The sequence below is a fragment of the Chlorocebus sabaeus genome, chromosome 2, assembly GCF_047675955.1.
Source record: "Chlorocebus sabaeus isolate Y175 chromosome 2, mChlSab1.0.hap1, whole genome shotgun sequence".
In the NCBI taxonomy this organism is placed as follows: domain Eukaryota; kingdom Metazoa; phylum Chordata; class Mammalia; order Primates; family Cercopithecidae; genus Chlorocebus; species Chlorocebus sabaeus.
In genome coordinates this window covers 13,161,180-13,187,909 of record NC_132905.1, presented here as the reverse complement: position 1 = coordinate 13,187,909, position 26,730 = coordinate 13,161,180, and the positions used below count along the sequence as shown (strand labels likewise).

Sequence of the window (26,730 nt, the reverse complement as noted above, 5' to 3'; positions counted from 1 at the left end):
ACCACAGGTGAGTGCCACCACACCCAGCTTATTTTTTTATATTTTTGTAGAGACAGGATCTCCCTATGTTCCCTAGGCTGGTCTCAAACGCCTGTGCTCAAGCCATCCTCTTGCCTTGGCCTCCCAAAGTGCTGGGATTATAGACATGGACCATTGTGCCTGGCCTCAACTTCTTCAGCAGCCAAATTAAGCCAGGAAAATCTAGTAATTAGGAATATGTTCAATAAATAATTTAGAGACACCTCTTTTATTTCCAGAAGAAAGTCAACTTAAACTTGCTTGCTCAAAGCATGCCCTTACTCAAATTTTAAAAGATACTACATGACCATAACCTATGCTACAGTTAGAAATTAACTGATCTTTTCTGAAACACCTACTTTAGAGAAAGTGGGTAAACATATATATTTGCCCTGGCTTTATTGGATAGCTTAGCCTGAATTTTAACTGGCAGAACACTTTTCTAAATGGAGAGAAGAGCTTAAGGCAGAGATTTTTCAAATTAGTAGGGATGTGAGCTTTGCTGAGGGTCTTTAATATGAAAACAAGTCTTTTGAGAAAAAAATTGTTATATAATTCAGTAAGATGTTTAATAATTACTGTAGCAGCTAAAGTTTCTGCCTCAGTGTCATTAATATTTTTCCTTACTGATAGAGGTTATTGCTCAAAAGAGAAAAAAACGGCTATGTAATCAACTGCTGCCAAATTGTTTCCCAATTCACAATATGCATTTTAAATAGACCTGCTTTGGTAGATGAAATGGTTCATCAATTCAACAGCTGAAAAGAACCCAACTGTAAATGCCTGCTCTAAATGTATTTTCTAGTTTAAGAAATTTGAGATACATTTTTAAGGAAAGGGCAGAGGTATGTATTTCTTTTTCAATTCTTACAGACATAGCCACAAACATTTCATCAGATAACATTATCTTACTTCTGATACCTATTAGGTATAAAGATCTATGATTCCAGTTTTTAATAAAGACTATTTCAAATTATTCCCCATGTAAAAAATTCTACATTCACATACTCTAATGAAGGCAGCAATATTTTATGCAAAAAAAAAAAACAAAAAAACCATATATATTTATTTATAGGTCTCAGTACAGCAAAATGTAAACGAAAATTAAGAACATTGCTCATTAGGCCAGTAACTTTAAAATCATTTAATTTGAAATATAAAATAGGTGGTCTTCATAAAGAGATGCATGAAATTTACCTTACCTTATGTTTTATACTTTAAGAGTACATTTTATAAAAATCAGTACCCAGGCTTCTTTCATGTATAAACTGAAATGAACATAAGTATAAATGAGTGTCTTTCTTTTATGTAGTAGCAAAAAGAGTCAATAATCCTTTCAAGAAAGATACTATTTCATTTCCTCCCAACTTGGATTCACCATAAACACGATCCACAAATGATATTGGAACCTAGTTAAAAAATAAAATAAAATTAACGTTAGTCTTTAAAAAAAAATTAGGCAGCTTAGCAGGTATACCACATTACCAACACAACAGAAATAGGATTAGTACTACAACAGAGGTCCTTAAAGTAAGTATAAAATTAGGGGATTCTTAAAGCAACTGTGTGTATCTCCAAGTCTTTAAAATTAAACATGCATTATCTAAAGATAGGTCATATGAACCAAATCTACAACTGTTTAAAAAGCACTGATTCTAGGTATTATCTTGGTTTACTCAAGTTTCAGTTGGCATTTTAAGGAAAAGTTATACTCCGAAAGTAAAATGGCCTTTTGCTCAGATTTTTCAGTTGTCAAATTTAGCTATAATGGTTTAGCATTAAGTAAAACAGCTTGTAACTTCTACAAGAAAAGTGACATTCCAGGTTAGGTATTTTCTTGCTCTGAATAAGAGTTTTACTATTAAATGAGGAGAGGCTTCCCTACCCTAAGAGCTCACTCACTAGCCCTAAATAGTACAGATCACCACTCCCTTGCTCTGTAATTCCTGATCTGCACTGACTAACAGGAAATGGACATACAGAACTCATCATTCATTTTGAAGTATGGTGGCCACTGGCTGTGACAAAAAGAAGAGAAGCAAAGAGACTCAGTCCATAATGCTGACTGGTTAGAAGAAAGGGCTAGGATTGAGAAACTACCAGGAACTTTTAATTATTTAAAAGAGAATGCTGACTGTTAATGTTTTAAATCTTACTGTTCAAATGTACTAATGTGAATTTTTACCCTTTGTGCCTGAATATTCTAAACAACTAGAAGACCTCTACAATTTAGCAGTTATGGAAGTTAAACTTTTTATCACAAAAATTCTAAACCTTACTGCTCCTTTACCAGGAACATGACATACTATTTAGCATCAGTTGCATACCTCGCCAATAGTATAATTCAACTGTCTTGCCCGAACAATCATCTCCATCTGGAAGACGTAGCCTTTAGAAACACATTTTTCTATTAATTTCTCTAGAACTTCTTTTCGGTATAATCTGTAAGAAATCAAAAATATATATCAACATCTGGATAAATACACGTGCCTACATGTATCCTGATCTTTCAAAGAGTTCACTGGTATGTATAAAGCCTAAAACTTTCACTGGCCATTGGTAAACAGAAAAGCTCGCACACTTGATGATTAGGATACATTTCTCCTAAGCAAGAAAGGTCATTAAATATTTGCTAAATAACTTAGAATAATTTTGAAAATGAATTATCAATATCTTTTATACAATTATTTTCCCATCATACTATCAGAAATTAGTGAAATACAGTAAAATGAATCATTTGATGCAGAACCATCATTATTTAAGATTTTCCTAAAATTTAAAGTTGAAAGAAACTGTTCCAAATATTGAAACAACTGGGTGGACAGATGATGATGAAGCAACAATATATATTAGATGACAAGAAAGAATCTCATAATTAACAGTCATTTCCCAATAAATGTTTATGATGAGTTTCAATTTCTCAGGACTTCCTTTATAAATTCCCTAGGATAAACTAAGTTGCTCTAGGATGAGCTTGGGAAGCTTGGTTAAAACAGGAACGAGGCATCACAGGATAGAAACAATCCTGGTGGATTCACCTATCACCAATTGAGGTCACAGATAGACACTTAACAGCGGGTGAATGTGCAGCCTAACTTTAGATGGACTGCAGGCCAAACACCAGATTTACAAAGATAGCGGAGTTGGGCAGTCCAGGGGTAAACCCAAGCACTTTCTTCAGTAACTAAATAGCAGGGAGCTCCCTATTTTCAGAGTCACAGACACTTTACTTTTTTTTTTTTTTTAAAAAGATCAGTGTTTCAGTTGGTAGGGAGGCAGCGATTTCTACCTTTTTTTGTGGGGAGAGGGGAGAAAGCAGGCCAAGAGGCAGTTTGGTGTAATTTTGTTCTCTTCAAAGTTAAGGCCATCTGGACCTACTATGCCTCAGGGTTTCACTCTGAATCCACATTTTTTTTTCCCTCAGACTTCTAAGGCGACCTTATCTTTTGACTATGAAGTGGGTGTAGGACAGTGCAGCCCTTAGAAAAACATGACAGCTTAGTGTGTGCATTCCTTTATCCACAATCCTTTGAATCCTTAAGGATTCAAAGGAATAAATTTGGAATAAATATGGAGAGAGGAGAATCTGATGGTAGCAGTATTTATTCAATAACAAATATTTATTGACCAATGTACTGAGTATCAGGTACTATTTTATGTTTTGGGGTTAAGGAGTGAACTTAAAAACTCAATAAAGATATATAATATGTCAGATGCTGTTAGGGGAGTGAGCACTGGGATGGTGGGCTGCGAAGAACTATGATACCGATGGGACAATGTTTCCGCATTACCTTTATTTATTATATATTTGTATTTCTGGAGACAGGGTCTCACTCTGTTGCCCAGAGTACAGTGGCACAACCATGGCTAACTGCAGCCTCAACTTTCCAGGCTCAAAAGATCCTCCTACCTTAGCCTCCCACATAGCTGAGACTACAGGCACGTGCCACCGTGCCATGCTAAGCAAGAAAGGCCATTAAATATTTATCCTAAGCAAGAAAGGTCATTAAATATTTGCTAAATAATTTAGAATTTTTTTTTTTTTTAAGGTTTTGTAGAGATGGAGACTCACTATGTTGCCAGAGCTGGGGTCTTGAACTCCTGGGCTCAAAATATACTCCCATCACTGGCCTCCCAAAAGTGCTGAGATTATAGGTGTAAGCCACCACATCCAGCCAGCATTACTTTAAAATTGGGATTAGGCTATGAAGTATTTCCTGACTTTAAGAGTTGCTTTATTCCCCTTAAGAATCATTTTCTAAGATTTCTTTTCACTGCCACCTCCCTCCTCCCCATCCACATGATATCTTTAACACTGCGGCCAGTAAAGTAAAATGTTACATGAAGCCATATAATCCCATAAATAGGATTAGGATCCAGGTGATCTATGCTATTAAATGGCTTTATATTAGACTGCAGCCTTTCCAGGATTCCTTTTCTTATTTAGTAAAAAGCACCTGCTTCCTAAATCTAGGGATTTAATGACAAAAATGAACTTTGTCTACCGACAAGTGAACTTTAATGCATGTATTTAAGAAACCACCACTCAAATGAGAAGACAATAAGATTTAACTATTTAAAAAGTTTTTTGGGCCAGGTGCGGTGGCTCATGCCTGTAATCCCAGCACTTGGGGAGGCCGAAGTGGGAGGATCACCTGAGGTCAGGAGTTCAAGACCAGGCTGACCAACATGGAGAAACCCCGTCTCTACTAAAAATACAAAAGTAGCCAGGCATGGTGGCACATGCCTGTAATCCCAGCTACTCGGGAGGCTAAGGCAGGAGAATCTCTTGAACCCAGGAGGCAGAGGTTGTGATGAGCCAAGATCATGCCATTGCACTCTAGCCTGGGCAATAAGAACGAAACCCTGTCTCAGAAGAAAAAAAAAAAAAAAATTCTGCAATTAACAGGTTCATTTTTATCTGTTTGGCTGCTCTGTCATTTATACAGAACACAGCTATCACTGCTCTCAATATATGAAAATCCAGAACTCCCAGGCCATCCTTCAACCCCATCCCCTCCACTAATCCTTGTAAGGTTCTGATGCAGCAAAGCACCCTCACCCCATTCCTCTCCGTGTGGGTTTTTCTTCACAACCTCTATCTCCACAACCAGTTACCCTGAGTTTTTATTCAAAACCATCAAAACTGTGGCCTGTGAAATCCACACTGGCCATTCCCTCTGTAGAGAGATTTTGTGAGTGCCACTATTCTTTGCATTGTTGCCACGTGGCAATCAGAGAGAGAGAGATATATATATGTATTTTTTGAGACGGAGTCCTGCTCTGTTGCCCAGGCTGGAGTATAGTGGCGCGATCTCAGCTCACTGCAACCTCCACCTCCCGAGTAGTTTGGACTACAGAGACACCACCATATCCGGCTAATTTTTTGTATTTTTAGTAGAGACAGGGTTTCACTGTTAGCCAGGATGACCTCGATCTCCCGACCTTGTGATCCACCCGCCTCAGCCTCCCAAAGTGCTGAGATTACAGGCATAAGCCACCATGCCCAGCCTTTTTTTTTTTTTTTTTTGACAGTCCTCCTCTGTCACCAGGCAGGAGTGCAGTGGCACAATCTCAGCTCACTGCAACCTCTGCCTCTGGGTCTCAAGCGATTCTCCTGCCTCAGCCTCCTGGGTAGCTGGGATTACAAGCACACGCTACCACACCCGGCTAATTTTTGTATTTTTAGTAGAGACAGGGTTTCCCCATGTTGCCCAGGCTGATCTTAAATTCCTGACCTCAAGTGATCCACATGCCTCGGCCTCCCAAAGTGCTGGGATCATAGGCGCAAGCCACTGCCCATCCACCAGTCACCGCCCATCCGCAATCAGAGATCTTCATCGTATCACAAATGACTCTTTAGCCTTAGGGTATAGCCTCCCCTCTCTTTCATCCCCAAGTTCAGCTCTCCAGTCTATTTGCTTTTTCGTTCCAGAGAGGCTTCATTTTTCTTTTTGACTGTCAACAGCCAGGTCCTAATTTGTGTGTGTGCGTGTCAATTCTCACATTTAAGGACTTAAATTTTCCTGCATCAAGCAAAGGACCGAACAATCAACATTATTTAGTGGAAAAAAGTATCAACAAACATAAATTATTAAGTAATGTATGGGGGGCTTGGGGCCACTAAAGTAGATGCAGGGGCATTTTATAGTTTCAGAGATTAAAAGAAAAATCTGGCAAGTTTTGTCATTTGCCATGGTCACACAAAGCAGCTCACATCTACTACAGCAAATCTAGACCACCACCCCACACACCCAGAAACAGACACACAGAACTCAGAGGGACCGAAGCTTTGACCAAATTAAACAACAACAAAAATTTCCTTAAACATGGAGAACAAGGTAACTGAGAGAGCTCTATATAAATATTAAAAAGTTTAACCTTTTCTGTGGACAATGCTGTTAGTATTCATATGAAATGCAGAAAATTACTGAAGTATGTGCTGTTCTTTGGAACAGATTATCAGTAATAGCAATGTTCCAAAGAGCAGTTGAGCCTTAATACTAATGTTAAAAAGCACACAAACCTAACTGCCTTCAACTTTTTCAAGGAAAAGCACAATATGTCTCCCGATACGTTTAGGTTTCATTAGCAACTTTTAGGAATTTTAGTCGCCTTTTTAGTATCCCAGTATGCATACAAGGTGGAAATGTAGAGTGTTTCTTTAAAATATCCATTGTAAAGAAAGTTAGCCAAGAAGTTATATAAAAATAGTGGAAATTTTCACTGTACCTGAAACTTCCTGTTAAATCAGATGCTCCTGGTCTCAGCAATATCTGAGTTAAAAAATTGGCCCCACGGCTGCCAAATAAAACAATCAGATTTTCTTTACAAAATACAATTTATAAACAAGAGAAACACATCGAAGAACAATGTTAAAATGCTATACTAATTGCATAAACGTAACATTAATTTCATAAAAATGTTATTTATCTAGAACAAAAGAGAAATTTTTAGTCAATGAAAGGAGACCTGGCTAGGTGCGGTGGCTCACACCTGTAATCCCAGGAGGCCAAGATGGGTGGATCACTTGAGCCCAGGAGTGACCAGCCTGGACAACATAGCGAAACCCCATCACTACCAAAAAAAAAAAAAGTATACATAAAAATATATATATAAAAATACATATATAAACATAAATACATATATATAAAAATATAAATATATATACATAAATTAGCTGGGCATGGTGGTGCGTGCCTGTAGTCCCAGCTAATGGGAAGCTGAGGCAGGCGGATCACCTGAGCTCAGGAGTTCGAGGGCAACCTGGGCAACATGGTGAAACCCCATCTCTACAAAAACAAAAATTAGCCGGGCATGGTGGCGCATGTCCACAGTCCCAGGTACTCAGGAGGCTGAGAAAGGAGAATCGCTTGAGCCCAGGAGGCAGAGGTTGCAGTGAGCTGAGACTTTAACCCAGGTCTGTCTGAAATCGATCTTAATTAAAATAACACTATAATTATGGGGAGAAACCCTAAATATTTAGTCTAAAAGTATGGAACAGGTCACATAAATTAAAACTGGAGGTCCAGTATAGTAACTTTTGCTGAATGAGGCCATTTCTACCAAAGGTCCAAAGGTTTATGCTGATTTTTCCTTAATAAAAAACATCCAGGCCCTAATCACAGGAAAAACTGTAAGAAACTATCTGGGAATATTTACCGGAAATTATAACCTGATCCCACAAATCCCAGGCAGCATGATAGCTAATCCAAATACTTGCTATGAATACACTTCCAGTAGTTATACTAATAAAGAAGTTGTAACACATGTACCTACCTAATTATTTTTCTTTTCAAATCCCAGCCATATACACCTCCATTTCCTTTGTAGCGAGTTCCAGAGACAATATCAAAATTGCCCTCCTTTTGCTTCCTGTAGAATAAATTAGCTGTCAATTAGAAAAAGCCATTTCAACATCATTTTCATGACCTACACAAAACTTTTAAGAGAAGCCAACACAGGCTGGGTGCAGTGGCTCACACCTGTAATCCCGGCACTTTGGGAGGCCGGGGCGGGTGGGTCACAAGGTCAGGAGTTCAAGGACAGCTTGGCCAAGGTGAAACCCCATCTCTACTAAAAATATAAAAATTAGCCTGGCGTGGTGGCGGGCGCCTGTAATCCCAGTTACTCAGAAGGCTGAGGCAGAGAATCGCTTGAACCCAGGAGGCAGGCTGCAGTGAGCCGAGATCACACCACTGCACTCCAGCCTGGGCGACTCCATCTCAAAAAAAAAAAAAAAAAAAAAAAAGGCGGGCACAGTGGCACATGCCTTTAGTCTCAGCTATTTGGGAGGCTGCAACGGGAGGATCGTTTGAGCCAGGGAAGTTGAGGCTGCAGTGATCTGTGATTGTGCCACTGTACTCTAGCCTGGGTGACAATGGAAGACCTTGTCTCTCAATTTCCCCAATACCCTTCCATTCTGTTCTTGCCTTCTCTGAAGCAAATAATACTAAAAAACAGCCTGATGTCCTGCCACACTTTTCTTTGCCTACAGAAAGATAAAGACACACATATACCCCTAGGATTTTTGTCTGCATTTACAAAATTGGAATGCAAAAAAAGTACATTTTGTGACCTGGCCTTTGTCAGTTAATGATACAAATCATGGAGTCAGATGTGGTGGCTCACGCCTGTAATCCCAGCACTTTGGGAGGTGGGTGGATCACTTGAGGTCAGGAGTTCGAGACTAGCCTGGCCAACACAGCGAAACTATCTCTACTAAAAATACAAAAATTAGCCAGGCTTAGTGGCACGTGCCTGTATTCCCAGCTCCTCAGAAGGCTGAGGCAGGAGAACTGCTTAAACCTGGGAGGTGGAGGTTGCAGTGAGTGAGATTGTGCCACTACACTCCAGTCTGGATGACAGATCGAGCTTCCATCATAAAACAAAAACAATGCAAATCATGGAATCACAGACATCCCTATAGGTCAAGAGAGCTCTTTCCCATTCTTTTTAATAGTTGCAAAACTACTTCATAGAATATTCAACTCACACACCTCTGTGGTTGTCTTCATGGTGCCCCACCCTCTCAACCACAATAAACAGTGCTACAATAAACCTTTCTTTTTTTTTTTTCTGAGATGGAGTCTCACTCTGTTGCCAGGTTAGAGTGCAATGGCGAGATCTTCGCTCACTGCAACCTCCACCTCCCGGGTTCAAGTGATTCTCCTGCCTCAGCCTCCCAAGTAGCTGGGACTACAGGCAAGTGCCACTATGCCCGGCTAATTTTTTATTTTTCTAGTAGAGACGGGGTTTCACCATGTTGGCCAGGATGATCTCTATCTCTTGACCTCATGATCCACCTGCCTCGGCCTCCCAAAGTGTGGGATTACAGGCATGAGCCACCGTGCCCGGCCACAATAAACATTTTTATAAATGTATTACTGCTTAGACTCCCCAAAATGGAATATACTGGAACTGCCCAAATGAAGCCTGAGTATTTTTAATTCTAACACGTATTTTCCCAAATTCGAACACATATTTTCCAAAAGGGTTATAGCAACTTATATTTGTGTGTCCATTTTTTACCATCTTATTGGTACTGGATATTACTGCTCTAAAAGTTTTTAACTTTGTTAAACTAATGCATAATAAAATGGTAACACGCAGTTATTTTGTGTTTATTTCCTTGACTACATTCCAGGAAGAACGTCTTCTTTTATTAGCCATTTGGATTTCTCCTACAGATGGTCTGTTTGTATCTTTTTGCCCATTTTCTACTCTACAGGTTAAAGAGGCTTTTGCGCACTGGAGATATAACCAAAAAAGGTATAAGGTGACTTTATGCAGAGATTGAAGGATGAGCAGCAGACAGTCATCAAGGAGCATGGAAACAGCATTTCAGGCAGAGAAGCATGCTTATGGCATGGAAAGGAAAGGAAGGAGCACAAGACAGAGGGAGGAGCACAAGACAGAGGTCAGAAAGGGAGGCAGAGGCCAACAAACACATAGGGGCTTGAGGGACAAGGGAATGAGCTTGAATTTTTCCCTAGATGTTAGTGGGAACTCCCTGAACTATTCTAAACTGGACGGCCAATAATCTGATTGTTTTTGTGTATCTAGCTTAAACTCAGAACAGCTTCCAAAATCTTATTCACAGAGGTTTTGTGATCTTTGGGCTAAGAATATAATTATATTGCCTACAAATAAATTATGTATACTTTACTAATATTTAACTAAATTCTTGTGTTACTGTATTAACATTTCCATGTTTAATGATAGCTAGCATGCCTATCTTAATGAATTTACTGGAAATGATTCAGCATTTCACTATTTGGTGTGATATTTGTATTAGGACTGGGTTATTTTTATTATGCTTAAGAGGTTTCCTTCTATTCTTAAAGTTTTAACTAGAAAATGGTAGTAAATAATATCTCCTTTAGCATCTACAGAGTTAACCACACTACTCTGTTAAGATAATGAATGAATTATGAGTGATTACCAATAATGAGCCATTCTGGCATTCCTGGAATAAACTCTTTTGTTCATGGTGTTTTACTCTAATAACTCAAGGCTTAATTCCATTTATCAAAGAAGCCGTCTTCCACCTTTTTCTGTGGTCTGAAAGAATTCAGATAACAAAGGAACTAACTATTGATTTGCTCCTCAGGACTCCTAAAGTACATCATTTAGTCTCAAATGTGTGTTTTTTGTGTGTGTGTGTCTACTATCTATACAGATAAATATTTTAGAGACAAGGTCTCACTCTGTCTCAGGGTCACCAAGACTAGAATGCAGAGGCATGATGATAGCTCACTGCAGCCTTCAAGTCCTGGGCTCATGTGATCCTCCCACCTGAGCCTCCTGAGTAGCTGGACTACAGGCACATGCCATTGTGCCTGGCTAATTTTTGTTATTTTTTTTGTAGAGATAAGGACTTGTTTTGTTGCCCAGGCTGGTCTCAAACTCCTGACTTCAAGCAACCCTCTTGCCTTGACCTCCCAAGCTTTGTTTATATTTTTGATAGAAAAAAATAGTACGTATATTTTTGATTAATAAAAAATGAAAATAAGCCCAAAACCAGTAAGATAAACGGTTCCAGTCATATTTCTTTCAAATATTAGAAATAGTACCTACCTAATAAATTCAGGAATAAATTTTGGCTGAAATTTGGAAAGAATAAACAGTAATGTCAGTAAAATAGGCTAAGATTATCATAAATAGCTAATAAAGAAACATACCACTTACATGGTGTGAGAGATCAGCATCCATAATAATTATGTAGTTTCCTGTGGCATGTTTCATTCCATGAATATATGCAGTTCCTAAAAATGAAAGTATATCCATTCAAGAAAGTCAACAGAAATCTTAACATATACATTTGAACATGGAGGAAACTGTTTAGCACCTGAAGAGCATACATCAGTCCTCTAAAAGTGGTATTAATAAATCGGTATTTTTCACCTTAGGTACACAGGTTCATGTATATTACATATATAATCAAGAAGGTAGCTGGCCACACCCCCATTCAGATGTCAATTTAATAGAAGAGATCATACCTCTATTTCAGTTGAGCAAATAGTTTATAAGTTCAAAAGTCTGAGATTATGTAGCAATTATCACATTCTGATGCTTTAAAAACCCATCTGGTGTTTCCTTAGCATCCCCCTAAGAGACTGATGAAGTCAGACCCTTCCTTAGAGCTCCACATTTACAAATCAGCTTCCTACTTAACATCTCCTTGTGGGTATTTCAGAAATCTCAAAGATAACATCGAAAAATCATCTTCCAATTCTCTACCTCTCTCTTACAGGCCACCTCTCCAGGAAATGGCACCAACTATCCAATTGCTCCATCCACAGGTCTAGAGATGACTCTTGATTTCCTACTTTTAATCATAACTTCGAAACTATAATTAAGTCCTACTGATTCACCACCCAAAACATTTCAATTCCCTTTTTCTTGTCCATCGTCACTTAGTTCCAGGTGCTACCTTCTGATGCTTAGATGACTACCTAACAAGCCTCCCTGCTTCTGCTCTTCCTAGCTCTAAGTCCACTTCCACAAAAGCCACATAGTCTTTTACACCGTACGCCTGGTACGCTAGACCCTTGCTCTGGTATTTGGGGCCAAAGGCCTTGCTGACAATTACTTAGCCAGCTCCATGCCTCAAAGTCCCACAGGGACTTGGCAGGCTAGGGTAACTGGTCAGGAGCAGGACTTGGGGATTCCTGCGTTCTCTAGTCCAGACACTTCACAGGTGTTTTATAAGCAAGGCTGAACTCTTCTAACTTATTTTGTTAAGAAGTGAATATCGGCTGGGTGTGGTGGCTCATGCCTGTAATCCCACCACTTTGGGAGGCTGAGACGGGTGGTCACTCGAGGTCAGGGAGTTCGAGACCAGCCTAACCAACATGGTGAAACCTCATCTCTACTAAAAATACAAAAACATTGGCCAGGTGCGGTGGCTTACGTGTGTAATCCCAGCACTTTAGGAGGCTGAGGCAGGTAGATCACCTGAGGTTGGGAATTTAAGACCAGCCTGACCAACATGGAGAAACCGCTACCTCTGACTGGGAATTTCCCACAGTTCTAGCTCCTGCAGGCAGCCCCCACCCCATCATTCTAGCTCCCTCTGGGCAGCCCAGGTTCTTAGGCTCTTAAAACATCTCTTCCTGCTGTTGCTCCATCCCTAGGGGTGGCAGTGACCTCCAGCTGTTACTAATCTTAGTAGCCTCACTGCTCCATGTGGTTTCTCAGGAACTCCTTCACCAGTGTAACCAGCGACTCAGTATTAAATTCCCTACACCGAAAGACTTATAGTGGTTTCTATTTTCCTGAGTGGGCCTTGACTTATACAGGCAACCCAAGTTATACCATTTAAATGTCATTAAGATCATTAAAAACCATCACAGTAAGTTACTGTATTTTGGCCCTATTCCAAACTGGGCAAATACACACTGGATCATGTCACCAGGCAAGTAGCAGGTATGAGGGGTTAGAGGTTCCGCGACTTACCTAGTCCCAACTTTTTCTCCCGTGGTTTTAGAAGCTGTAAAATAAGAAACAGCATTTTACACAAAGAAACAGAAATGTTATCATGTTAAATTTTATTTTATTCAAAAGTGCATACTCATTTTAATAGAAATATAGTTGCACTTGTTAGAACTTAAAGCAGAGTATAGTTAATGTTTTTTTTGTCAAAAGAAAAAAAAAAGCATTTGCTAACAAACCAAATAGTTTAACATAGCTTCTGAGGCAAAGCAACATTCTTTAACCCCGACCCTACAATCAAAATTAAAAATTTTTTTTTCTGTTGTCACTCAATTTTAAATAACACGTCCTTACATCTATACTTGAATTTCCTTTTAAACCTATTGATTCCTTCCTAGAAAAATGTAGGACTTACCTCATTATTTCACACCGTCTTGGGAAATCTGATGTTTGTTCTCTCAATTCCCTTTGGGTTTTGAATACTAATATCACTCTTCCTCTATTAACTTATCTTGACCTTATGCTTGGATGACCTCATCTCCTCTACTGGTCCAAGGACATGTCATATTCCTAATTAAATTCTTTCTCTTTTTATTTGTCAATTATTTAATCCTTCTAAATATTTTTGCTTAATAATTGGAGCTTGACTTTGTTTAGTTTTTCCTTTTGGCTGGACACTTAAAAAGTCGAATGCCAAAGTTCTCACTGTGCCCTATGTTTCTGAGGTATGGGGATCAGGTAGACTCATTAGTGAGCATGTCTTGTCTATCTTGTCCCCTTCTACACTTGCCAGTATGTAAGCAGGTTGCCTCTGACTGCAAATCTCTCAACAAAGCATTTTCAATTAAAGCAGGATGAATTTTTTTTTTTTTCACTACATGCAATCTGCTGGAGGTTTTTATTTGCATGGAATGTTTTTTTCCATCCCTTCACTTTGAGTCTATGTGTGTCCTCACAACTCAAGTCTTTTGTGGGAAGCATATAGTTGGCTCTTTTTAAAAAAATCCATTCAGTCACTCCAGGTCTTTGGAGAATTTAATCCCTTTATATCCAAGGTAATTACTGACATGTAAGAACTTCCTACTGCCATTTTGTTAATTGCTTGTAGTTGTTTTGTAGATCTTTTGCTTCTTTCCCTTTCTCCTTTCCTTTATGATGATTTTCTGTATTATTATGCTTTGATTCCTTACTTTTTATCTTTTGTGAATCTACTTTAGGCTTTTCCTTTATGATTGCCATGAGACTTACAAAACCCATCTTATAGTGATAATAGGCTATTTTAAGCTGATAACAATCTAACTCTGCTAAAAAAAAAATCCTCTACACTTACTGCACTGTCCTCACATTTAAAAATTTTTAAGTCATAATTTACATCTATAGCAAAGTATATCTTGCATAAAGATGGATAAAATACACCTCTGTCTTGTAAGAGCTTACAGGAAGGAATTAGATAGAAACCGACCTGGATTGCTCCAGTCTGAACTCAGATCACGTAGGACTTTAATCGTTGAACAAACGAACACTTGATAGCTGCTGCACCATTAGGATGTCCTGATCCAACACTGAGGTCGTAAACCCTATTGTTGACATGGACTCTAGGATTGCGCTGTTATCCCTAGGGTAACTTGTTCCGTTGGTCAAGTTATTGGGTCAATTGTGTGTTGCGCTTTGGCTGGTGTAGTCTTGGCATAGGTTGTTCGGAGGTTGGTGACTATAGTTAATAGTATCATATTATATACTTGAAATATACAGAGAGCAGATCTTAACCGTCCTCATCACTGTCAACTCGCCCCCAAGGGTAACTAAGTGAGGTGATGGACAGATTCATTCTCCAAATGTAGTATTCATTTCAGAATGTATACGTGTATCAAACCATCACATTATATACTTTAAATATATGTAACTTTGTCAATTTTACCTCAATAAAGCTGGAAGAAAATATGACAAAATATATGACTTTATCTGATCTCAAGTTGGGGGATGAAACAAACTACATAAACCAAACATAACAGAAGCACTCAACATAGGGCAGTTGAAGTCCTTCACAATTTCAGATCTCTGCCTTGTAAGCATTGTGAATAGTTCAGGGTAAGTGCCCCAAATTTCTCTATGGTCCTACCTAGTTAGGTCATTAAAAATGACCTAACTGCTTGCTTCAGTTGTGTCACTTACAGAATTTTAAAAAATATCTTCTTTGGCTTCTTTTCTGAAAGATTCATTTCAGCCAGTCTGAAAGGCTGAGAAAGCATCTGTGGTGAATACTTTATCTGAGGTATTCTAACATGGTTTCCATAATCCCTCATCTTCCCAACTAAACATATGTATGTCACTGAAAGCAAGTGTCATCCCTAGCATGGATTAATACTGTTTTTCTTTTTTTTAAGTCACTTTCTTTTTAACTTATTTAAATGTCATAAAACAATGAATGAATAAGGAATTTTATCTGGTAGTAGAGGGAAATCACAACAGTGAATGCAAATTCTTTTCTCATTTTAAATTTTATCAGGTTGATAGGAAAAATGTCTTTGAAGACAACCTTGTTTCAAAATTTGAAAGGTTTAGTAACCATTCCCTAAAATCAATCAATCACATCCCCTAAAATCAATCAATCACATCCCCTAAAATCAATCAATCACATCCTAAGACTGAGGTTTTATGACAAAAGTATTCAAAATGTTGTCTGGTTGATGGTCCCAGATTAAATGGCAGCACATAACTCAGAATGTTGTGAATCAGTGGCCTTCACCCTGGGCTTCTAAAAGAAAACCTGGGGAGCTACTGGCCAGAAATTCGAACCTAGCATTACCGAAAGTCTCCGCTAGAAGCCTGAAAATTTGTCAACTTTTTACCTCCTTCTGTATTCCTATCCATTAGAAGATTTTCAGAGAAGACTTGAGGTGTGACAGACCTGAGTTACTCATCTGTGAGACAGACTGAAAGAATTTCTAGTATAGATTTACCATGTAGTGAGTAACACAGTTCCTTTAGAACTTTTGCCACTAAGACCTCATACAACTGACACTGACCTTTAAGTAGAAAGTATTTCTATTACTGAGATTTATCAAGACCAGATGACTGTTTTTTTAAAAATGATGATTAATTTACCATTTCTTGAATTGTAAATAACAATAAAGGTTCTCAAAGGGACTTCTTTCTCTATACCAATGGTTCTGTACTGGAGGCAAAGGATAATTTTTTACCTAAGGAAATATCTGACAATATCCAAACATTTGCGGTTGCCAAGTGGGGAGGAGGGTTTCTAATGGCATCTAGTGAGGAGAGTCCACATATGGTGCTGAACATCCTACAACACACAGGACAACCCCCACAGTAAAGAATTAATCTGTCCACACGTCAATAGTGCCAAGACTGAAAAACTCTGGTCTGCAATTATTTATGAATATAAATTATAAAAGCACTCACAAGCATACATAAACACTTATAAATCCAAACCAGTGACCAAAAATGAAATTCAGGAAGCCATTATAAAATAAACTCTGTATTTGCCTAAGTAACTTCTATATTAGAATAACAAGTTTCAGGGTGCAGTGGGAAAATCTAAAGTTTAGAACTAAGAAAGTCAATCCACTGCCACAAGACTATTCTATAGACTAAAAATGCCAAGTACTCTGAGAAGTCATTAACGTTTCACAAGAAAACAATAACTTTTTCTACCTACAAGCTCTTAATTTCAGGCAGTATTCTCTAATGAAAATATGAGAATACTTACCGAAAGGGAGCAAGAGAGATTAAAACACACACACTACCAATTACAACCCAATTCTATAATATTCCTTGTCAATACAGTATCAGGCTTTAATTTTTGCCCTTCAAGAATATTTACCTGCAGAATTAGTCATAAACAGAGTTTATCCAAAAGCACACTCTTTGCTGTAAAATGACCATTGACACAACATACCAAAGATATGTAAAATTTTACGGACAATGAAAATGCATTTGAATCCCAACTGTGTTAAGTTGCTCTTTATCTTTTCAGTTTCTAAACAAATAGGTTTAATTTAAGCATTGTTCATGTCTCATCTTTTCCCTACATAATCACAATTCATATGACAGAAAAATGTTCGTATAACTTACAATTCTATCTGACCCATAGATCTTCTCCAACTGTTCAGCAACATCCCTTGTTCCATCTGGGCTTCCATCATCTATGATTATAATTTCATAGTTGATTCCACTAAAAAAAATTAAATTTGTATTAATAATTGATGACAGTGTTCTCAAATTTAAAAGTAATTTAAAAATTACTAATTCCTTACACGTATAAGTGGAGATTTATTGCTATATTGATCATTGAGGAAAACTTCAATTATCAAATGAAATAAATGTCAAACATTTAGTACTTTACCTGCAAACCCCGTATGTTGCTGAAACATGCTAATGTCCTGAGATATTAAAGAATTCTTACCCAGAGAACATACGTTTTAGTTCAAAAGAAAATCAGGTAATGACCCATGTATCACATGAAATTTTTTTTTGAGATGGAGTCTCAAATTTTTTTTTGAGGTGGAGCCTTGCTCTGTCGCCAGACTGGAGTGCAGTGGCACAATCTCGGCTTACCTCTGTCTCCTGGCCTCAAGCGATTCTCCTGCCTCAGCCTCCCAAGTAGCTGGGACTATAGGCACCCGCCACCATGCCAGGCTAATTTTTTGTATTTTTAGTAGAGACGGGGTTTCACCGTGTTAGCCAGGATGATCTCGATCTCCTGATCTCGTGATCTGCCCGCTTCAGCCTTCCAAAGTACTAGTATTACAGACATGAGCCTCCGTGCCTAGCTATATGAAATTTTATTACCTACTTCGGAAATAGAATTCTGAACCTTAATAGCAAATCTTAGTTACATAAAATATTTCAAAAGTACTTTACATGTTAACTCAAACCAAACTGAGTAACTCTGAGTGATTATTCTTGTTAATTTGATCCAAATAGAATAATCAAATATAAATCTGATTTAATTTCACCTTTTAAAAAAACCTATTTTAGAATGGTGACACAATCTTAAACCACAATTTCAAATAGTTGCGCCTATCACTTCACATTATCAAATTAAAAAAACAAAAGCAGAGTAGCATTACCAAAGATTCCACTGCGCTTCAGAATTAACACGTTACTTCCCATTAACCTCAGGTAGTACGTTTCTAGTCTAAAAACAAACCAACACAATACTTGGTGGATAAATACTACATGGCTGTACATGTGGTCACCCCTACTCCTTCCCTTTTCAAAGACATTTTAAAAATTAATTTTATAAGGAAAAGTTAAGGAGAAAGAAGAAGAGACACAGCCCAATACCTACGACATAACATTCCGTTTTCTCTTGGTCCTGCTTTAAGAAACATATGCAAGAAAATCAACCAGAAAACATATTCCACTGTTAAAAGGCTTTAACAAGTCAGCCCCAGCAAACTTTTAAGACAAGAAAGCAAAACCCTGTGTTATCTATTCTCCAAGAGTAGACACAATGACTTTGGCTTCCCACTGTGTCTTAAACTTGGGCGCTGGTGCCTTTACATGCCAAAATATGTAAGGTGATTTTAATAGACGTGCTGAAAGAGAAATTCCATAAACAAAATGGGGTCGTTAAAAGAAAATTACTGTCCCCTTCCACTTCAAAGCAGCTACACCACCTAAGGGTGAGGCAGCTTAAAGATACCAAGCTGGGCTAACTTCAGGTAATTTGATTGCATCTGACAAGCAAAGTTTTGTTTCCTTTATCAAACTTCATTTTGATCTTAAAAGATTCATTCACAAACCATTAAAAGTAAAGATAAACTGTACTACAGAAAAAAATTAAGGCAACAAAAAAATTTGCAAAATTAGAATACAAGCCCTGAACGAGATCGGTTGTATGACAGTTAATTTCTTTAATTTACAGCTTATAAAAATAAAAATTAAAATAGTAAACAGGAAAAACAAAAACTTTAAAACTTTGAGGGGCAAGGCATGTGCAGGCAGTTATGCAAGGAAATACAATCAAAACAGCAATGGTTTTCACAAATGGGTACTTCCAGCAATGTCAAGTTTAATAATGCTCAGGCTGGCTGGCTGATGGGAAAACAGGCACTCTGAAGAATGGAGAATCCTAACTTGTACAATCTTTTTTTATCTTTAGAGCAATTGTGAAGAATGGAGAGTCCTAACTTGTACAACCCTTTTTTTCTTTAGAGCAATTTGGCAATAACTGTCCATTTTAAGCACATTTCTGTCTACCTAGCAATCCTACCTCGAATCATTTATCCCCAGTACACAAGTAAAAGTATGAGTGTGTCTGCTGCCAACATTGATGCAATAAAGGAGCACCGCTATGTGTCAAGCACTTTTCTAAATTTAGCTGGAAAATATGGTGTGAACAAAGTCCTTGTTCTTATTTGCAAAGCAAAAGTCAAAAAACAAAAACAATCTAAAGCCGCTGGAAATAATCCAGCTCATTGCCATGACCTGATTAAATAACACAGCCATATGGAATGTTACCTAACTTCCAAAGTAATTTGCTATGTTTCGATATATTAATATGAAAAAAAGTATTTAAAGATTTCACAGCACGATCCCATTTGTGCAATCGTAAAACAAGTTACTCCGTACCGACTCCAGGAATTTTTGCAGTTTTTAAAAACACTGCATTAACACACTTCCAAATTCGAACTCCACCCACCCCCCATCCCGGTTCTAACAATCACACCAAACATCCACCAGTGATCAGCGAAGATGCCCTTCTGCTCTCTCCTTTCCAGAAAGGTTATCGTGCCCAGCAATAGCTCCCTAACCCACACACACCAAACCTCATGCTTATATAAGCACTCGGCACTGGAGTGGAGAGTGAACGCTCTCGCTTGGACTCCTGGCTCTTGCCGCAGATCCTGACCGCCTAGAGGGAGGAGTGGGGTCACGCTTTCAGCCTTGCTTCCAAGTAAAAGAGTGGCCAACCTTTCTACGAAAAGGCGGGGGACGCGAGTACTTCATAATAAATGAGTGTCTCACAAAACCCAAGGGCAGAAATGAGAACCCAGGACACGAAGAAAACCCAAGAAGCATCTGTCTCTGCTTCCCTCACAGGGTGGCCCTATCCCTGGGCCTTTCTGCGTGAGGCAAAGAAGGTTGGAGAGGGCCGCCTCGCGCAGCCAGCTGCAGACACCCGGGCCGGGGAAGCCAGCTCATCTCATTCCTCGGGGAGGGAGACCTAGTGCGCTACCTCTCGGAGAAGCTTTTCACCAGCAACCACACGATGAGTGGCAGGTTCTCGCGCTCGTTGTAGGTGGGTAAAAGCACCGAATATTTGTCCCGTCGTGGACTGCGCACTTCCAGCTTCCGCCGAGACCTGGGAGGACTACGTCTGACTTCCAAGGAGGCCATGGCGGAACTGAGCCAGATGCCGGAAGCGGAATTACGTAAATGCGGCGCGGAAAAGGACGGGTAGGACCGTACCAAATTCGGAAGCGGGGGATGATCTGTGTGATTGAGCGCTAGTTCTTCTAGAGCTATTGTGTGGTTCAATTACAAATATTCATGATTTATGCATCTTTAAAGCTTAATCTGAAGATTTCTTCAGGAAGTAAATATCTATTATCACCTTTTCCCAAGCTCCATAAAGTTTTTTAGTTTATCCCAGTCGCTAGGAAACAGAAGCCGGAAGCGGAAATGCCTTTCACGACAACTTCCGGAAGAGGTCGCCATGGCTTCCCGGGAGGAGGTACTCGCGTTACAGGCTGAAGTTTCCCAGCGTGAGGAGGAATTGAATTCCCTGAAGCAGAAACTGGCGTCGGCCCTTTTGGCGGAGCAGGAACCGCGGCCAGAACGGCTGGTTCCTGTGTCACCGCTGCCGCCGAAGCCCACTCTTTCCCGAGATGAGATTCTGCGCTATAGCCGGCAGCTAGTGCTGCCGGAGCTAGGCGTGCACGGACAGCTGCGCCTGGCGACCGCGTCCGTGCTAGTCGTGGGCTGCGGTGGGCTTGGCTGTCCACTGGCGCAGTACTTGGCAGCGGCCGGCGTGGGTCGCCTTGGCCTTGTGGACTATGACGTGGTAGAGATGAGCAACCTCGCCCGCCAAGTGCTGCATGGAGAGGCACTGGCTGGCCAGGCCAAGGCCTTGTCGGCCGCCGCCTCGCTGCGCCGCCTCAATTCCGCAGTGGAATGCGTGCCGTACACTCAGGCCCTTACGCCAGCCACTGCCCTAGACCTGGTCCGCCGATATGATGTGGTGGCCGACTGTTCGGACAACGTGCCCACTCGCTACCTGATTAATGACTCATGTGTGCTGGCGGGTCGGCCCCTCGTGTCTGCCAGTGCCTTGCGCTTCGAGGGCCAAATCACAGTCTACCATTATGACGGTGGGCCTTGCTATCGCTGCATATTCCCCCAACCACCCCCAGCGGAGACAGTGACCAACTGCGCGGACGGCGGGGTGTTTGGTGTCGTAACTGGGATCCTGGGCTGCCTGCAGGCCTTGGAAGTGCTGAAAATCGCTGCGGGTCTGGGCCCCTCTTACAGTGGCAGTCTGTTGCTCTTTGATGCCCTGCGAGGGCATTTCCGCTGTATTCGGCTGCGGAGCCGCAGGCTCGACTGTGCAGTTTGCGGGGAACGGCCCACTGTGACTGATCTGCTGGACTATGAAGCCTTCTGTGGCTCCTCAGCCACTGATAAATGCCGCTCCCTGCAGTTACTGAGCCCAGAGGAACGTATTTCTGTCACCGACTATAAGCGAGTTCTGGATTCTGGGGCATCCCACCTGTTGCTGGACGTCAGGCCTCAGGTGGAGGTGGACATTTGTCGTTTGCCTCATGCCCTACACATCCCTCTGAAACATTTGGAACGCAGGGATGCGGAGAGCCTGAAACTCTTAAAAGAAGCAATCTGGGAAGGGAAGCAGGGCACACAAGAAGAGGCTGCTGTCCCCATTTATGTGATTTGCAAACTGGGAAATGACTCACAGAAAGCCGTGAAGGTCCTCCAGTCCTTAGCAGCAGCTCAAGAGTTAGACTCTTTAACAGTTCGGGATGTTGTGGGGGGCCTCATGGCCTGGGCTGCCAAAATCGATGGAACATTTCCGCAGTACTAAGGTGACCGGTATAGCCTGATGGGAAAGATGTGGATTGCCGTAATGCCTCAAAGATACATTTATTTGAATTTTTCAGTAATATGCATAGGAGCTGGGGATTCTACAGTATCTGTGAATACATAGACTCCTTTTTTATAAGGAGTTTTAAAAATTGTTTTGTATTGTATGACTTATTAATGGTTTATACTGTTTCTGAGAACCATCATTTTTTTTCCCAGCACACGGAGGGTGTCTTGGACATGTGAGATGTAACGTGACAGGAATTTGTATTTTAAACTGCAGATCATTTATCTGTCCTTATTTTCCACCTCCCCCATCAAAGTGCTTTCTAAATCATTTTCACAGATTATATACTTAGGATCTGTTTACTGTTTAGTTAAGAAATTCTTGGATCTTATTAATATTTCAGATGATAGAATACATCTTACAGAAATACATGTTTAAGATGTAAATTGTTTTAATTATTCAGAAAGGGGGTCCTTTTATTTGGCATTTTGAATTAGTATCAAAATGAGAGGGTTTTTTTTTTTTTTTTTTGAGACAGAGTCTCGCTCTATTGCCCAGGCTGGAGTGCAGTGGTGCGATCTCGGCTCACTGCAACCTCTGCCTCCCAGGTTCAAGCGATTCTCCTGCCTCAGCCTCCTGAGTAGCTGGGATTACAGGCGCACGCCACCATGCCTGGCTAATTTTTGTATTTTTAGTACAGAGGGGTTTCACCAGGTTTGTCAGGCTGGTCTCGAACCCCTGATCTCGTGATCCGCCTGCCTTGGCCTCCCAGAGTGCTGGGATTACAGGCGTGAAGCACCACGCCCACCATAGATCTTTAAAGTTTACCAAAATAAAGGAAACCACCTTTGTAGTCTGTCAGTGCCTCTTATAAATTGCTACTGTTTTCTTAAAGTTGGTTTCACGGTCCACCTTATGTTGCGCACATATAACATTGTGTAAATTGCATACTATGGTTTGACTTGCTTTGGAATCTTCAAGTCGAAGTCCCAACCCTTTGCCTCTCCCCCTTTAATTTGCCTTTTCTCTTTTGATTTAATCTTTTTTTATTCCACCATTTTATACTAATGTAAAATGTGTTTTTGTGTTTGTTTACTTAACATTTTCATAAAATAGTAGGTAGTCTCCCCAACTTCCAATATTGACAACAACATTATAAGTAAAAATTTGATTTGTGAGTGCCTATCAGTGGCCGGTTGAACTGATGGCCTGCCAAAAGGGGGCCTGTTCCTTCACTGCTTGCTGTGTGCAGGCTCATAATCATCAGTTGCTACTGTTGTTGTTTTTAAAGAATGGCAGAAATCACAGATATAACTACAAAATGTTTGTATCTCTGTTAACCATTTTTTTTTTTTTTAAAGCTTAAATGCATCATAGGCCAGAAAAACCCTCTGCAGACCAGATTTACTTACCAGTTTGCAATTTGTGATATAGAACTTATTTTAGGGTGGTATTTAACAAATTCAAAATTAGTGATCAGTTTTTAACTGTGAAACATTGTAACTAATTCTTTGAACAGGTATACCTAAAGTATGGTATGCCGTTCTTTTATAAAGATGAAGCAGGTCTCTTACGACTGTTCCTCCCAACAAGTTACGGAAGCAAATGACTGAGACCTGGAGTGGAGAACGAAGATCGCTGGCCTGTGTTTTTCATTTCCTTCCAGGGACAACTGATTCTGATACATATCAGGAAACAAATAGTGAGACACAGAAATGATTTCATATTCTAAAGACTGATGTCCTAAAGTTATAGACAGTTGTAGTTCCTATAAACTTGGTTGTCACTGGGGACAGGCAAGAGTTGACTGGCTAAGTGGGAAAAGGATTTACTAAAGTGATAGGAGGTGCTTTGAGAATTTTGGGGATAGATTCAAGCCTATTCTTCTAGGAATGATGCCCGAAATCATGCACAAAACTGGCCTTAGGAGAATAGTGTCTATGTTGTACTACTCTATCAAGTACCGGAGGAAACTGCCACTACAGTCTCACCAGTTTCACTTGACGTGGCCCCCCTGCTGTCCCAGAAAGCCCAACACTTCAGCCACAGTCCATGTGTCAAGAAGCAGAGTCACTATATTATTTTCTGAGTGAAACCTTATGACGGTGTCTGGTAGGCAGAGTCTAATTACATGCCTACATCTTAGCTGCAAGAGAGGCTGGGAATTTGTGTTTTGATATCTACAATAGGAAGACAGAACTCCTGATGTGGGATTTTCCCAAATAGTGAAATATTTTTCAAAAGATGGGCTGTTAAGAATATAACAACTACCCAGTACACAACCCAGATATATTTCAGTTTTTTTTTTTTTTTTTTTTTTTTTTTTGAGACAGTCTTGCTCTATCCCCCAGGCTGGAGTGCAGTGTCACAATCTCGGCTTGCTGAAGCCTCCACCTCCCGTGTTCAAGCGATTCTCCTGCCTCAGCCTCCCGAGTAGCTGGGATTACAGGCACCTGCCACCACACCAGGCTAATTTTTCTATTTTTAGTCGAGATGGGGTTTCGCCATGTTGGCCTGGCTGGTCTTGAACTCCTGACCTCAGGTGATCTGTGTACCTTAGCCTCCCAAAGTGCTAGGATTACAGTCGTGAGTCACTGCGCCTGGCATATGTTAGTATTTGAAATTTGGTTTTCTCTGGGGATTGTAGCTAGGTTTTTATGGTGAGATACGATTTGAACGCAATTTTTTTTTGAGACAAAGTCTTGCTTCGTCGCCCAAGCTGGAGTGTGGTGGTGTGATCACAGCTCACTGCAGCCTCAACCTCCTGGGTTCAAGTGATCCTCCCACCTCTGCCTCTCAAGTAGCTTGGATTACAGGTGTGTGCCACCATGCCTAGCCATTTCTTAATTTAAAATTTTTTGTAGCTATGGGGGTCTCAGTATGTTGCCGAGGCAGATCTCAAACTCCTGGGCTCGAGCAGCCCTCCTACCTCAGCCTCCCAAAGTGTTTGGGATTATGGGTGTGAGGCACTATGCCCAGCCTGAACTTGATTTTTTTTTTCTTTTTCATAACAAACATCAGATGCCTTCAGTGTACTTGTTATTCTAGGTTCTGGAATAAAAATGAGCAAAAGGTTTCCTGTTGTAGAGGAGTTTATATTTAAATAGAGATAAATCAAGTAAATTACTGATAAGTGCCATAAAAGAAATGAAACAGTGACACATTAGGGTGGGGGAGGGGATCTGTTTTGAATGGCTTAATTATGGAAGGCCTCAGAGGTGACATTAAACCCAAAACCTGAAAGGTGAGAGAGAGCCAGTTACAAAAGATCTGAAGAAACGATTCTATACTGGGAGAAAAATAACTGTAAAGACCCCAAGGCAAATAAACTTGGAGTGTTCCATTCAAGAAACTGCAGAGGCAAGTTGGGTTGTGAACAATTAGGGAGAGTGGGTCAGGGTGAGGTTTGAGAAGCAGGGAACATCATAAACATTGTAGACCATAATAGTTTGGTTTTTATTCTAAATACAATAATAGCTAATATTTTGAGCGTGTACTGTGTTATTTGGGATTCGAATCCAGATGCTCTGGTTGAAGAACCCATTCCCTAAGTGTCATCCTTTACTGACTCTAAGCAAAACTTTGTAATTGCTTCATATGTGTTCATGCCCTGTCAGGGCATAGAAAGCAATCTATGTTCTGACAATCACAGAAGTATATTCCAGATACAATAGAAATGTACTCTGAGACATTTGGTATGCTCCTCCTTTCTAGATGTGGAACGCCAGAGTGAAATCTTGGGGAATCCTCTGTGTGACACTGGTGTATTACCCAGGCAGTGTTCCGAGGTGGGTGGATCACCTGAGGTCAGGAGTTCGAGACCAGCCTGGCCAACATGGAGAATCCCCATTTCTATTAAAAATACAAAATTAGCTGAGTGTGGTGGTGCACGCCTGTAATCCCAGCTACCCAGGAAGCTGAGGCAGGAGAATCACTTGAACCTAGGAGGCGGAGGTTGCAGTGAGCCGAGATTGTGCCATTGCCCTCTAGCCTGGGCAATAAGAGTGAAATTCCGTCTCAAACAAGCAAACAAAAAGCAAGCCCAGAATTTGGGTGAAAAATAGGATAGTTTATTATGAAGTACTGTGGATTGACACTGACTCTGGTTTCCAATCTTTAGTTCAATTATTCACAATTTAAAAAACAGCAAGTTGTGAGTTATCTAGGTGTTGTGTTTCTGCTGCTTTTTTTTTTTGGTGACAGAGTCTCTCTCTCTCTCTCTCCCAGGCTGGAGTGCATTGGTGTGATCTTGGCTCACTGCAGCCTCAGCTTAGGACTATTTAATTAATCAACAGCTGCTATTTATTTTATCCTCATGCCCGTTGCTCTGTAGAGAAACGTCTGCCCATGTCTGTTGGCTTGACAACCCTGACCTTGCGCAGAGGCCCAAGTTTCCCATTTATTTGCTTCTGTTCTATGAGAACTAGAACCTGAGTGCTTATTATAAGTAGAGGACATGCAATGGGGAAGTCATTTCGGTCATGGCAAGGAAACACAACGGGTTCATTTAAGAAATATTTAGTGCTTATTACAAATGGTCAGGTACCGATGCCTGCCACAGAGGGACACAACCATGAACAAGACAGACTGGGCATCTGTCCACACAACCTTACATCCTAGTAGAAGAGAAAGAGGACAGATAACCAGTTATACAATCACACATTGTGATTTGAAAGAAGGAATAATGGCTGGGGGCTGGA

The 26,730-nt window shown here is 40.2% G+C and overlaps 2 protein-coding genes across 2 annotated transcripts; one reads left to right on the top strand and one right to left on the bottom strand.

Moving 5' to 3' along the window:
* Positions 1–1,147: 1,147 nt before the first annotated feature.
* DPM1 (dolichyl-phosphate mannosyltransferase subunit 1, catalytic) lies at positions 1,148–20,344 on the bottom strand. Its single transcript, XM_008014090.3, has 9 exons — positions 20,162–20,344; positions 17,050–17,149; positions 12,979–13,012; positions 11,209–11,285; positions 11,098–11,123; positions 7,798–7,893; positions 6,751–6,819; positions 2,346–2,460; positions 1,148–1,427 (listed from the first exon to the last, which is right to left on the bottom strand). Exons 1-9 carry the CDS (start codon positions 20,320–20,322, stop codon positions 1,323–1,325), a joined length of 783 nt encoding a protein of 260 aa, XP_008012281.1. The 5' UTR covers positions 20,323–20,344; the 3' UTR covers positions 1,148–1,322.
* A 259-nt stretch (positions 20,345–20,603) lies between these two features.
* MOCS3 (molybdenum cofactor synthesis 3) lies at positions 20,604–25,513 on the top strand. The gene has a single exon (XM_008014082.3). The coding sequence runs from the start codon at positions 20,642–20,644 to the stop codon at positions 22,022–22,024; it is 1,383 nt and encodes a 460-aa protein (XP_008012273.3). The 5' UTR covers positions 20,604–20,641; the 3' UTR covers positions 22,025–25,513.
* Positions 25,514–26,730: the final 1,217 nt, after the last annotated feature.

Coding starts and splice junctions, on each gene's coding strand:
- DPM1 (XM_008014090.3), bottom strand. CDS start 20,322: ATGGCCTCCTTGGAAGTCAGACGTAGTCCTCCCAGGTCTCGGCGGAAG. Junction 17,150..20,161: donor GTGAAAAGCTTCTCCGAGAG/GTAGCGCACTAG, acceptor AATTTTTTTTAG/TGGAATCAACTATGAAATTA. Junction 2,461..6,750: donor GATTTAACAGGAAGTTTCAG/GTACAGTGAAAA, acceptor GATTTCTTACAG/ATTATACCGAAAAGAAGTTC.
- MOCS3 (XM_008014082.3), top strand. CDS start 20,642: ATGGCTTCCCGGGAGGAGGTACTCGCGTTACAGGCTGAAGTTTCCCAG.